General features: G+C 49.7%; 1 protein-coding gene across 5 annotated transcripts in view; it reads right to left on the reverse strand.

The window, feature by feature from the left end:
• Positions 1-12485, reverse strand: part of LOC128885881 (visual system homeobox 2-like) — a 61011-nt gene extending 48526 nt beyond the window's left edge. For 4 of the 5 annotated variants that reach the window (XM_054140203.1, XM_054140200.1, XM_054140202.1 and 1 more), the window contains exon 1: positions 10396-12485. In XM_054140203.1, the coding sequence (XP_053996178.1) occupies positions 10396-10861 (466 nt within the window). In that variant the 5' untranslated portion in view covers positions 10862-12485. The remainder of the gene's footprint in view (positions 1-10395) is intronic. The other variant, XM_054140199.1, reaches the window with a different exon arrangement.
• Between the last annotated feature and the right edge of the window lie 1869 nt (positions 12486-14354).

Raw genomic sequence — 14354 nt, forward strand, 5'->3', positions numbered from 1 at the left:
CAAACGGTTAAACGTTGAAGACCGTATCGGTTATGAAAAATGAAAGAAAGCTGCAGAGATCGCGTTAAGGTTAAGCATAATCGCGATCGGAGCGCTGTTCACTTGGAGGTGCAAAGGGAACGCGTGTCACGGGGCATTATATTCCGGTATTATTCCGCTTTTCCTGGGGCTGGTTCCGCCTTTCACGAAATCCCGTGTCCGTCCTTACGGTGAAACTTAAACCCCAATCGCGCACACGGGTGAAAAGGTTTCAGATTTTTTGAAAACCCGACAATAAGGCTGTTGGCCCGCGCCACTGGTGACAAGACAGGGGCCTACCATTGAGAAAAATCCACTTCCTAGGTCTCGTGTTACCCGGCGTATTTTGACAAGATCTCATTGTCGTCGCGCGGCTAAGCCCTATTGACTCCATTATGGCCCTATTAGTATTATACTAGGATTTGTGGTTACTCCTTGAAAGACGTCCTTGCCTGCCCCCTCCCTCGCCGACCTTTTTCTTGCCCCTGAAACCAAACGCTCGGTCCATTCAGGACACGCCACGAAAGTGTCCTGAGCTCGACGAGCAATTTTCTTCGACGCCAAGTCGAGTCAGCTCTGGCATCCATCCTCTCCTAAAATTACTATACTATACTATATTCCTCGTGCCACCGTCCGCAAGACCTGTATTTCCACGCAACCCATATAAATAGAATGTTACTACTTGAACAAACTAGCGAAAAGGACGAGCCGCGATGAAAGGGGTAGGTCGACGGTTGGCTAAAAAACAAGCTCCATCCGTAGATCGGCGTCGCCCAGGGGGTCGAAGAAGATGCTCGTGTAAAACGTCGGTGGGTGGAGGTGTGGGAGAGCGCGCACGCACGCACTCGTGGCTTCGAGAAGCGCTCCGGGCATGAGAGAAAGCTACTACCTTCGTTTTCCAAGTCGCGAGAGCAAGCATCGCGGAATGAGCTGCTACTTAGAGAGAACGGGTGGAAACGCATTCACCGGCACGCAATCAAGGCTCCTCGTGGGCTGCCGCCGCGGCTCCGCGCGTATACACACGCGTGCACACGCGTGTGAACCCGCGCCGGTGCCCATTCATACAGCGACGGGCAAGATTTGCTTCGCGACACCTCTTCGGAGCGAGGAAGCCGACGCGATTCGCGGCACCTAGGGAAAGAGCGAAACGGAGCGAGGCGCAGGGTGACGGTGGCAAGGGAGAGTAGAGCAAGAAACCGGGGAGTGCAGAACGTGGTGTGTGTATGTGTTTGTGTGTATGAGGCAGAGAGAGAGGGAGAGGGAAAACGGAGGACTACGGCGCGCGTACCGTGTGTTTGAGGCGTGAATTCATGTATGCTCGCGAAGCACTCTTCACAGGGGACAATCGAGGTGTTGGACTGGAAATCCATACCAATTTAAGCGACTTACGGTCGTTCGCTTGAAAGCCCTGTACACGCCACCGACGGTACACACGCGCGTCGCGCACTCGCACGACGATACGCGAGTCACGTCTACACGCGCGCGTTTACGCGCGCTGCCAGGCCTGAGCGCGATAGGATACGTGAGCCTAGGTCATTTTTGGTTTGATTTGGGATGATAATGATTTGGAGACTTTCGAGGGATCCAACTGTGCTTAGCAGAGTCAAAGATTGCTTATCATTTCTCGTTGATAGTTGAGGAGTTAATGTGGAGGCTCGTTTTCAATGATCCCTCGACTATGCTTGTTCAGCTATAAGTTTTTTTTCTATGGCAACTCATTTGACGTCACGTTCGGTTAACGTCGAAGACAGTTTCGGCCCAACCGTGTTCAGCATAAAATCTCGCGACCAATCCAGATGAATAAACACATTATCGTCATCCTCGAGCGAAGCGCAAGCAAAGCCAGTGTATAAAAAGGGTGTCGAGGATGCATCAACGTCCCATTCGCGATTCACACGTCCCATTTACGACTTGCGTTTCTTTAAACCTCCATTTAGCGTTTGAGTTTTAAACTTTCATTCCGTAATTCCGCAGGCAAATAGCCATCAAGGATTTATTTATATTCTCGCTGTAAATTCAACCGGTCGCCGTGAATCGATACTAGAGAATGGGGAAGAATTACAGAGTACCACCGTGACGTTGCTAGATTTGCACTGGAATTCCTAAAGGGACCTCCGCGGGTGACAAAAGGGGCTCGTCGAGGAGCACTGTATTCGCCTCCTACTTTCCACCCGGAGTGTGAAATTAGTTGCATGCACGGAGGAGGAAAGGAACGTGATGCAGCATAGAGCGGAGTCCGCGTAAGCGACTCCAAGCTGAAGAGGCCGCACCGTATTTTCAATTTACTCTGACCCACTGACGCACTGCGTCGCTCGAACCTAACCACCGTCGAGCCTCGATACAATCCTGCAATTAATTCTCCGATGTCCCTGACATTCGATCCAACTGCGAGTCACCGTCCCCCGCGTATCATCGACAACTTCGATTACGCTCAATTTCCCATTGATTTCACAAATCCTCAGATACCGCCAAAGCTCAGAGACTCTGAGGAATAGGGTAACGTTAAGTAGTAAAACTACTTCCGTTCTTCGAGTTGGCCCAGTGTTTGGAGCCCTGAGGGGTTGGAACGAGTGTCAGCTCGAGGGACACTGGTGTACCTAGCAGAAACTTTCAGGGTGCACTGTACGCGCGCACGGGGCCGCGGTAATGGACATAGTTTGCCGGTAATGTCCGAGACTAATTCCCGTGTTATTTCATTAACGTCCCGCAGGCTCCCGAGGGGTTAGGCAGCCACGTCGGCCGCCACCATTGCCGTAACGCAGCACCACCAGCTACAACGGCGGTCGGGTTCGAGCGTGGCTCCCGAAGGGGCTTGTATTAGGCGCGTGTCAAAGGGTGAAAATTTACGAGGTGAGTAGCAGGCGCGAAAAGGCCGATTGATAGTCGCCTACCTACGCATGTACGCGCACACGCCGCCTTCGACTAATGCCGCGCGAGTTTACGCTATGGTGAAACATGCTTACCCAGCCTGTTAGCGCGCATGACTTCTACCGGGGGAGGTAGATCGATACCGTTTGTCTGTCGATAATCGTGCCTGTCGACGGATTTTCCGCTCCTCGTGGTGCAGCGCTCCGCGAAATTAAATAATTGAGCAACGATCACACCTGGGCGATAGAAACGCGGCTTTCGTTCTCCGCGTCTTGTTACTCGTCGTTTGAATCCATTCTGTGCTGGATTCTTCGCCCTTCTCTCAGATATGTTCATTTTTCTTTACCGAGACTAGACTTTTTGAGAATAGATATCATTATCGAATAAAATGCGTAATGGGCCTGAAATTCCAATACCGATTTTCCGAACTTTATTACTCGCATCGCGCGATCTATTTGGTATTTTCCATCGGCAATGGGGCGAAGGGTGCGCAGCGGAGATTTACCTCGTATTCCCGGATTGGTTTGTTCGAGCGGATCACACGATTAGGCGATTAGTCGGTGGAGGGTTGTATGATTGACACCGCGACCACAGCGTAATGAGAGAAAATCATTTCTGACCGAGCCGGGAAAATTCGTGGTCGGATGATCGATGAGAAGATAGGACCTGTCCCTTTCGCACGCAGACATTTCGGTGCCGAGTTCGTTGGTACCTAACAAACACGTCTCTTTCTTTGCGATAGCAAATATTTTTAATCAATGTTTGACTCATTCCGTCACCTTTAGTTAATAAATCCTGTTCCTCTTGGGCGTAGAACAGCGTTAGACGAGACGACGTAAACGAAGTCAAGATACTGCACGAGGACACCGGGAGAATATTGCTGTGAGCAAGCAGAGCGGGTGAATCGTGACGCTTTAAAAAAAGAAAACAGGAAAAAAAAATTAGAGTGGCGTCTCTCCGCGACGAGAGACTGAATTTTCCTACTTCTGACGGTGAGCACGCCCTGGCAGTGTTATCCAATTATTCTAAGTTGTTAAGGCGAGTTAGGGCGCTTAAGGGACTAAATTAAGACATTCCGCGCGACAAATCTCCCAAGAATCTCAATTAACTTCTCCCCGGAGGTGCCGGTACTTTAATTAACTGTTTAATTTCGTTTAATTTGCATTCGCAATTGCATAAGCCGCAGAACCAGCTAGCCAGCCGACGATATTCGAAACGACTCAATTAACTGCCGCGAATGCAAAGTCGAAGTTTCCAGAAATACACGAATCTCGTTGAGATTCGTCCCGAGTTCGAAGAGGTATCAATTTTTGCTTGCTGCCTACCTCTTTTCCATCAATTTTGCGATAATTCAGACTGGATACTACTTCATCTAAGTTATTGTAGCCGCGAATATGAAGCGAAACAGAAATCAAGGGCATGTGCCCTCGTTCCGACGCTTCCATCGAGCGGTCCTCGTCTCCATCGGCGGTATCGGTAGGCTAATTTGAATTTCAGCTACTCCCCACGCACACATGATCGCTGAAGATCGTGGTTGTGCGCGCGCGAGAGGACAGGAGCGCGTAAGGCGCGAAAACACAAGCTGAATCGAGGGCCGCGGGTGGCTGGCGTGCTTGTGTCGCGAGACTCTTACACGCGTCCGCAGCCACTTTCCCGGAAACAAAGCCGGGCGAATGCATAATCCGCTAATTTGTTCAAGATTTCTCGCTCGAGTGCCGGCGCTTGCTTTGTCGCGAATCCATCGTCGAAGCTGAGCGCGCGTGGGGGCTCGCGTTCAAGCCGCTTTGAAGTACTAATCAGTATCGACCTGCGCCTACAGGCCGCACCCCTTATCCGTGCTTCCACCATCGCCACCCGCCTCCCACCCCCTCCTACCATCTGCGGGGTGGCGAGTAATTTCTCCCTTTTTTCGCTTTCGTTCCTCGACTTTCCGCCAGAAACCATTCCGCCAGGGGCGTGACGGATCGAGGCGCGAATCGTGTCGTTCCTCGCAGTTATCGGCCCTGCTTTAACCCTTTCGCTACTATTCCCGTCATCACGACGTTCGCTGAGAGCTGACGGAATCGTTTCTCGATGCTTTACAGCGGAGCAGCGGATATAGTTGATTTTCTTTTGCAAAGGGTGTCTGATTGGGAAGGCGGACGAGAAGATGTAGTGCACGTGCAGGTTGTCGAGGAAGGGGTGGTTAGTTGAGATGATGGAGAAATAAGTTTTCCTCTGAAAGATAAGCAACGAGATGAAGCAATCTAGCTAGATGCTGAGAAAGAAATATAACATGTAGTCGTTCTGGAAAAGAAATACTCGAAAGTGTCCCTCCTTCCACATGGATTATGGAGATTATAGCATGTTACGAGACCTGTGTAAACATTATTTCAGGGCGTCATCTTTCGAGTAGCCGGCCGAATCTACGCGTGTTTGGCACGTCAGGTCGCACTTTGATCTCTAGAATAATTACTACAATTTAATCATCTAAATTCAGCTAAAATACTGGTCAACGATCAGAAAGTCTGGCGCACGTCTGCTGCGGAGTCTCCAAGATCGCGTATTTGCACTTTCCCTGTTCTTCGAATGAAAGGGGTATGCGGGAACAATGGCGGGCCGATTGTGGCACGTTTTACGGAATCGTTTGCAGAGATGTGTTACCAGGACGATATCAACTGGCGGAGAAAGAAGCGGGAACGAGGCGGCAGAGGGTGAGAGAAAGTGCGAGAAATAGGAGAAGGGGGTACGTGAAATCGTGGGGTTGGGAAAGGAGGGAGGCGTACGTACACAAAATCGCTGCGAGAGGAAACGACCAAGCCTGGGCGAGGAGGGAATATAAACGTGGAACAACGTTGTCGCGTGGCCGTGTGTGAGGGTGTAATAGAGAAGGAGAGGGAGAGAACGCGGGAGCAAGAAAAGGACTGGACCGACGGGAGTGCGCAAGGAGACTTCTCAGGCGTTGATAGGCAATCTAGTTGATTGCCAACTTCAAACGAACCGAAAAAGCTGCTCGCACGCGGGAGATAGAGCGAGACGCAATACACAAGCCATTCGAAAGGCGAAGGCCCGACATCGAACCGCAGCGAATCTCGGAATTTTTAGACAATGCGATCTCCGCAGTTCCTGCATTCCGGCCATCCTCCTCTTCTCCTCTTGCCGATTAACGCGCTGCTAGGCAAATGGACGATTCGCCATTTACCCTCAGCATTCATTGTCATCGATTTTCGCACTGGAGTTCGTATTCAATTCGTTTGTTGCAATGGCTTTTTTCGGGGCACTTTCGTTTCTTATAAGGTAGTTACAACCCTTTGGCGAGTTTCGTGAGCGGCGGTGCGAGGGATGCTGACATGTGGACTCTTCAGTTACGTGCTATGGATTTTGACGAAGAAAGCTTGGCAAGGTTGTTGCGGGACTGTCCTGGTTCAATTTTCACCAGAACTCTACGACATGAAATTAAACGTAGAAGAATAATCTCCCTAATTCTAGATCATTCGAATGAATATTTGTCTATCGAGGTCTCTTGTGAAGAGGGGAACATCATGATTCGTGTTCTTAGCTATTGAATATTTATCAAAGAATCGTTTTGTCATCTATAGTGGAACAATGACATCATTTTCCAAGACGCTACAGGCAGAAGTAGCCGTATTATTAGACTCCTGTTTCTGTTGACAACGTATGTAGCTTACAAAAATCTCTTCAACCATCGACAGTTAATAATCCGAATCCCAGCTTTAAACCTTTTCACCCTGCACGCGAGATACACTCAAGTGCAGTTAAACGCGCGTTTCTTGCGAGCGTTCGCCACGTTTCCCGATGGCAAACGGAGCGCAGGCTTTTCCCATTGAAAATTCCAATAGCTCTCTCGCTCGAGAAGGTCCCTCGACGTTCCCAGAAATCAATTTTAATTGGCTCGTGCGCGAATGTCCGAAATCCACGATCCCCGTGAAGTGTGCAAACAAGTTCCAAAGCCTCTCGCTCCGAATTTCCGTGCGCGAGGGTCCATTATGCGCTTGGAACAAAAGACTCGTGATCGACGAACGACCCAGACAGCCTTCGGGCTCGACTGAACGAAGCGGATCCGTCGAATTTTTGGTCGCGACGACTCGCCCATCGATCCTACCGCGATCGATATAATTTATTATCGGGGAGAAATCGAGCAGTTGGCTGCCCTGTGCCCTCGTCTTTAAGTCTGGCTAAGATTTAAGACAAAAAGGAACGAACGAAGCGCGCCAAATAAATGCTCTACTGTAAGACGAGGTGCCAGAGTGACGTTTGAATGGAAGGGCAGATCCTTTGTGCTGCACCGGGAACCCGACACCCGAAAATCGTTCTCAAAATTCGTTATACAGGACAACAAGCTCCTGGTCGCGATATAACGACGTTTATGCCACTTTACCAAAACTCGATTCGCCTTTTCCTGGGCGATTTCAATACCCTATCGATCAGGATATTCCTACTTCTTACGTTTCAATTTGAGGTGGTCCAATTAATTAATTAGCTGAAGATAAATTATGTTCGAGGAGCTTATTTTACGTAAAATAAAAAATTCAATAGGTGCATGTATTTAATTTTCAATAGTTTGAATCTGTTTATACCTATAAAAGTAAACAGGGGTGGTTTCTGCGTAATACATCCGTCTTTTCTTTACAAGAACAAGGACAAAGTCAATTAGTATACATGGAACGTACATTTCCCTTTGTACAATTCTGGAAACAAGGATCGTTAAAGTTCTGCAATTCTATAAACATCGGTTGACGAGCAAAGTCGATTGGATTCTCACGAGAACGATATCGCGGGGGTTAGTCCGTTCGAGTTGAGAACACTTTGTCGGAGTGCGGCCATTTTTACGTTTTGTCGAGGCTCTTTGTGTTTTGGTGAGACATTGCAGGTCTGCCCAACACTCAACTCATTATACCACTAATTATTCATAACGTTGGGGATTATTCTGACAAAAATATTCAATTCCCACAGTGCACTCACCCCAGAGAGCTACCCTCTTTCTTTGCCCGATTCGTTTTCTCCGTCCAATCTAACGTATCCGACGCTAACATTGCTCGACCAAATCGTCCAGGCGATTTTCTTCTCCTGTACTCGAGCTAGATCGTTTGTAAGAAAACCTCATCGACAATTACGTCACTACATCACGTTGGAAGCTTTAAAAAAACGAGGAAACAAACTAATAAAATAAAAAATTGATAGAATCGCAGTGTTCATACATCAGAGAACAACAAATAATTTTCTAACGAAAACACCAATTTCATCAATCCCATAACTTTCGATACAAATCGATTCTCAGAACAAATCAAAATATACGCATGGTTCCATCGCGGTTAACTTGTAAACCATCCATCTCCAACCTGGTGTAACCCCTTGTCGACCAACGGCCTGGGCCTCTCGAGGCTCGATATCGCGTTACAGCCGAGCAAACAGAAGTTATTTGCACACAAATCGTCCGTATGATTTCACGCGGCGCTGGGTCAGCTGGCGGCATCTGCCTGCGAAACTTTCCCCAAAAACGGCCCCAAAACGCGCCACGCACAATAGAGTTTTCGCGTACACGCGACAAAGGTGAGCGTCGATTTTCGGTAACTTGATCTTGAGTGGCTCTCCGTTAAGCGATAGCCGTAAGTGGCACGTTAAGTGCTCGTTTCACGCCGGGACGACACGATACGCCTATTAATTTACTTCAACGCGTTCCCTGACGCCGAGGGTCGTGGGTTCAGCCTCGTCTGAAGATTGAAACGCAATCCCGGTGATTGCCGATCAATGCTTCATTGCGATGTATCGATGTTCCGCGTGCCCACCGAATCGTTTTCACCGCCTACGCAACTTGTGGCGCGTTTAGGGGGTAGTAAAGCTACGAGGTCTCCAGAAAATCGATTCCGAAATGTTAGTTACCTCTTTAGAAAGAAACTTCTTCTCTGAATAGTCTCGATTTTTATCTGATAGATCAACAGGCAGATTTTTCTGTCACTCACGTTTTGAATTTAGAAAAGAACCAGATTCTGTCCGAGGAGTAAAATATACCTCGTTAAATCACATTTCACGAGGCGTGTGTTTACTAATTCTCTTTCTGATCAAAGTTATTCCTCCGTGAAGAAAAATTGTAGAGAGCCTCGATTTTCAGCCGAAAAGCCCAGACCTCCTTAATTGGTTTCTCGGGCCATTCTTCGGCTCTGGTCGCGCAAGGAGCGCGAGTAAAAGGCCATTGCGCGGCCGCGCTATAGTACACAGTGGCGTAGCGAGCACGTTGCCCCTTCTGTTGAGAAGTTCGGATCACTTTTTAATTGTAAATTTCTCGTCTAGATGCGAGCAGTTAACGACTCCTGCAGACGGCGGATCCTTGTTCCCTCCAACAGGCCCGTTTTCTACGAGCGTGGTCCACCCCCTCCGCCCCCAAGATGTAGGTCTTAACGAACGTGTAAGATTGAATGAAGTGGTTGCTCGTTACTCGGTGACAATACGCGGCTGGCGGTTTGTGTAAAATTAATTATTAATTCTTCGCACTGGCCACCGAGTGAAAGAAGCAGTTAGAGGCTCCCAGTTCGCGGAATAAATGGTACGGTTATAATTGTCCAGGCACAATGGGGGGCCACGCCTCGCGAGTGGAACGATGTGACGGTGGAAACAATGTCATCTTAATCGTCATCTATAAATAAACGGGGCGGGGTTTAATGATAATGACGGCGTTACGTTTCGCGCGTGGCAAAATGCCATTCGTTGGAAATAAGCGGCGAGAAATTTGCGACAGAACCGTTTCCCCTTATGAAAGGACCCGCCTTTTCTTCCAAGAAGAACGTTAATTACGGTTTAACGCGTTTGCGTTTCACGGAGAAATTTCAGTATAAACGGGACCCGTTTCGATAGTTTCTGAACGTGTTAATTGGAAGAAACGGAATTCTCGGGACGCAGCCTTTCCCGAGGATAGACGCTGTAGCGTGATAAAATCAAGTTTCTAATTATCAAACTTCGGTGTATTTATCGATCCTCAAGAATTATCATCTCTCGAGTGCATAGCGTTAGAAATATCACTTGGAGATTCGATTACAAATGAATGAACGAATTGGGACATAGAGAATTTATTAATTTACATAAATTTAATCATTTCGCAAAGGTGGAATTATCAAGTTCATAGTCTTCTACATACTACGGCCTTCTACATCCTGTGCCTTCGAATGACATTCGCTCAAATCCCCGAGCTTTTAATACATCATGCACACCGTACAATTGTTTTGAATTTCTAGGGGGTCGATTAAAACTAAATTACAAACATTGCCCTGTATATGATATGTGCAGGTATATGTGCATTCTAGGTGACAATTATTCATCAAATGAACCACGAAGGTTAATTACCAAGTAATTTAAATAAACATAGTTCTATCTTTGACTCTTCCAGGTGAATATATCCCCTTAAGTGATGCAACTTAAACAACCTCTCTAAGTGACAACTACCTACACCCCCGTTTAGACTCTTCTAGGTCTCCTCGTTAAGCATCTAGCAAAGAAATGATCTAGGTATCGACTCACCATGGGGTGGCGTGTGCTGACTTGGACTGTGCTGATGATGATTCGCGGTGACGGCGGTTCCCGGAAGTACGTGCTGCGCGTGTGCAGCCGGATGCACGTTGACGCCGGCCGGCGATGCAGGAAGCTGTCCCGGCTGATGTACCTGATGATGGGGTACGTGGTGAGCGGGGTGGGGGTGTGGAGGCGGCAGGAAGGCAGCCGCGACGGCCGCCTGCGCGTTCAGGTAGGCCATCCGCGAGGCCGTGAGGTTGCCCAGATTTCCAAGATTGCCGAGATTGCCCAGATGGTTCGTCAGGCTGGGCATATAGTCCCATAGTTTGTGATGAGGCGCCGTTGGCGCGTACGAGACCGCCGAGACGCCAGCCGGCGGCGACGCTTGGGGTGAACCGCGATCGGTTCCGCTTCCGTTTCCGGCGCCGTTCAGGCCCAGCAGCTCCTGGATCGCGAACGGCGATCGCTGCGGCATCTTCGAGCTGTTTGTCAACAATCCGGGCTCAAAATGACATCCTCTCGCGGATCCTCGTTAGTGACTTCGTTTTATCTCTCAAAATCCACCCACCTCTGTCTCGGAGGAGCACTCCGATTCGACGCGTTGAGAGAACAGGATTCGAGGGATATCGTTGTTTTTCGATTGGGGTCTTCTATCTACTATTCAGGTTGGAAGATCACGCCTCGATTCTTAGGAACATTCGTCGTGAGTCGCTGGCAATCCTCGAACAGCGAGTATCGTGATTCGTTGGACCGTACGTGGGACTGATTCGATGCTCGTAGACGGTAAAAGACAGGGAAATGAACGATGAAACGCGATGGAGCTTAGCTGCTGTCGCGGCTAGGCCCTGGCATAGCGAGTGCTCGGCGTCCGACGGTTTGCGACGAGCGATCGCATCGCTTCCAGTGTTTCCGTCGACTCTAGGATCGCTCGGGGATTGAATTTCTAGTGTAGGCCCGCCACGGAACGATCGTTAACTAAACGATCCAGTAGAGTATGAAATTCTATCGACAACTTCGCGCGGTAAAAATCCCGAAACAGGCTGGTGGACCCCGTCGGCGGTCCTAAGTGTTCTCATAGATCTCCATAATCGAAAACGTTGCGAGATCGAATTACGTTAACCGTCTGGGATTAATTGAGAGCTTACTGTGTTGTGTTTTCGACTTATCTTCGTTGTAAGTGCAGAAGTCTGCGGTCCGTTGAGCGAAGGAACTCCGGGCAGCGCGGACGTTCGGCGTGCGACGGCAAACCCCAGCGGCTCCTCTTCCTCGAGGAATCGAGTATCCCGTGTTCCGTTTCGCACTTTAACACATCTAATGTCTACGAACTACGCGTCTAACGTCGCACTATCGTCCAGTCTCTTCGTTGAATGGTTGTTTTCGTTGTGATCAGGTACAGGGTTCCCGTGTTCGTCGTTGGAGTAACGGGGCTGTTCTCCCTCGAACTCGTTCAAAGACAACTCGAACCTTATCTTCGTCCTGGGGATTCTATTCAACGCTCGCGATAGCACGTGACGGGCTCATTCACCGAACAAAACTCTCCCTGGGACCTCAGCGATACGCACGGAGATTCGTGGAACTGCTTCCTTTCATTCTCGTCGCGACAGAGATTGAATTACAGGGACAACGGAGTCTTCCTCGCCTCTGCTATTTCCTACGCTGGACCCGAGAGCCTAGATCCACGCCAGTTAATCGTGCTTCTTCAGCAGGTCCAGGTATCACTGCGATTTCCTTCCCATGCTGCTCGTCGATCCTCGACACTTTAGAAACTCTTTCCTCTTCCGGGTACGTTGCTCCAGAGAGTCGTGCGTGTCGCGAGGTCCGTCGGGACTCACGAGAGCGAACTACTGGTCGCCGTCATCGCGGCTGTTCAAAGATCAGAATGATACTGAACGGTGAGGACACCGCGAGCGTAGCACAGGCTCCCGCGAGCAGGTGTGGGGTCGAACACTCTCGAGCTGGCCGAAAACGGAAAGTGGCAGAAGGGAGCAGCGTGTGTGGCTGCTCTCACGGGGTAGTGTCCCGGTACGGTGACGTGTGCGTATGTCTGTCTGTCGTCGTGGCGCAACCGCGTCGTCGTCGCGGCGATGGGCAACTGAGCTGTCGAGAAGCACAGGGTTGCTCGACTGCGCGACGACCAACGAAGAAGGGAAACCCCCGGGGGCGGCTGTGCGCCGCACACGCACCCACACACACGCGATGGACCGTGGAGGGTGGCGTTTACCAGACCCATACACCTCCTCCCCCACGACTCCCCTCCCCTGCGTCACCGCCCGCCGCCCTTTTTGCCCGATGCATGCACACAACCCCACTCTCTGCCCTTCTTTTTCGCGCTCGTCGAACCCTCGCGACAAAGGCGCCTCCGCTACTTTGCGCGCCAACAGTGGCCGTCTCGCATCGCGGATTGGTCGGTTTTTTGAGACGGCCAGCCGGGTAGACATAGCCCTAGTTACCAGAGAGAAGGTGGGATCTACAAATGTCGACGCCTCGAACAGATACGCCTACGACAGACCGGTTTACCACGGGGAAAAGATCTTGGATCTCCACTCCGATCCTCTCGTAGCTGGTATACAACGCTGTTGTGTGTCTGCCTGCACCGTGCGGAAAGCTCATGGGGCTTTTGGTCACTTTTCAAACTTCCTCCCATCAGATAGTCGAATAACGTCCATTATTTGATGCAATTTTTATGCGATTCACTTGGGCGAAGTGTACCGAGTGTTTTGGTACAGCTGGGCCAACATTTTGGGAGGAGATTGTACAGAGGAGATTGATAGCATAAAGTAGGGGATGATCAACTGTGGACATGCAAATTTGATAAGGGTCTAGGCTTATAGAATTCTCTGGAATGAAACTGGCTATAGGAGAATATGTCAGAACCGGAATCAGGATTCTGGCTGAAGCAGTTCAGCTGGAACTCTCGATCTAAGCGATTAGAGATTAATAGAACTTGAACAGGGATTGCTTGAAATATTAGGGGCTGCAACACGCGAAGATTTGGAGCAACTCTATTTATCACCTTTTCACACCTGGAAAAATTAAAGATTTACAAGGTCCACTATTTCTCCAAATCTGCTCCAAATGATCATCTGGAATAATATATTATTATCTCGAAATACAGGCTCCAAAATCGTCACGAATGTTTCGGTGTTCCCGTGGTCTCCAAGTTGGAGCGAGGGTACGTTCTGCAGGAATTGTGGCATAGTGAAACCGGCTTTCGCCCAGAACCTTTATTAATGCTGTGGGCGTGGCTTATCCGCGGGCCAATCAGAAAGCGCCACTTTCAACCCTCATTGGCCAAGGCGTAAATCGATTTATCACTCAACCCAACTGCGGCGGACAGGGGAAACACGCCCTTAAGGCCGTCCGGCTTAAGGTCGACTCTCCTCGGATGCCTCTCGCGACGCTCAACACCGCCAATTCCACTTGAGAAGGGTGGTGGCGGCGTCGATGGTGGTGGCGGGCCCAGTGGCGGGGGTGGCTCGGGCCGAACGAAGACGGAAAGGGTGTGGAAACTCATGATCTCCGGCGGCGGGTCTCTTGACAGTGTCGGAGGGAATTTTTCGAAAGACACCCGAGCCCCGTGGTCGGATCCACGGTTCGAAATTGAGCCAGTTTTCGGGAACGAGGCTTTTTCTTCGCCCCCTCTCACCCCATTCTCTGTCTATCCAACTATTCGTCTTCCTCTACGATTCCTTTCCCGATTCTAGACGACGTACATCGCTTCGTCTCCGCGATCCCTCTTCTTCGAGTCTGTTGTCTTCTTCGAGAACTCCCAACGGAGGACTTGGAACATCTTCGAGCAAGAGGACGCCAGGGGTAGCTCGAGGCGTCTCATGTTTCATGATAATTCAGAGTCCAACTTGCTGGCGCTTTGCCTACTCTTTGGCAAACGATGGTTAGACTTCTGTGATTTGGCGAAGAAGTTCTGGGGATTCTTCTCAAGTACCCGATTACCTAGGTCGTCTGCGGAG

This window comes from Hylaeus anthracinus, unplaced genomic scaffold (genome assembly GCF_026225885.1).
Source record: "Hylaeus anthracinus isolate JK02 unplaced genomic scaffold, UHH_iyHylAnth1.0_haploid 11982, whole genome shotgun sequence".
Classification (NCBI taxonomy): Eukaryota; Metazoa; Arthropoda; class Insecta; order Hymenoptera; family Colletidae; genus Hylaeus; species Hylaeus anthracinus.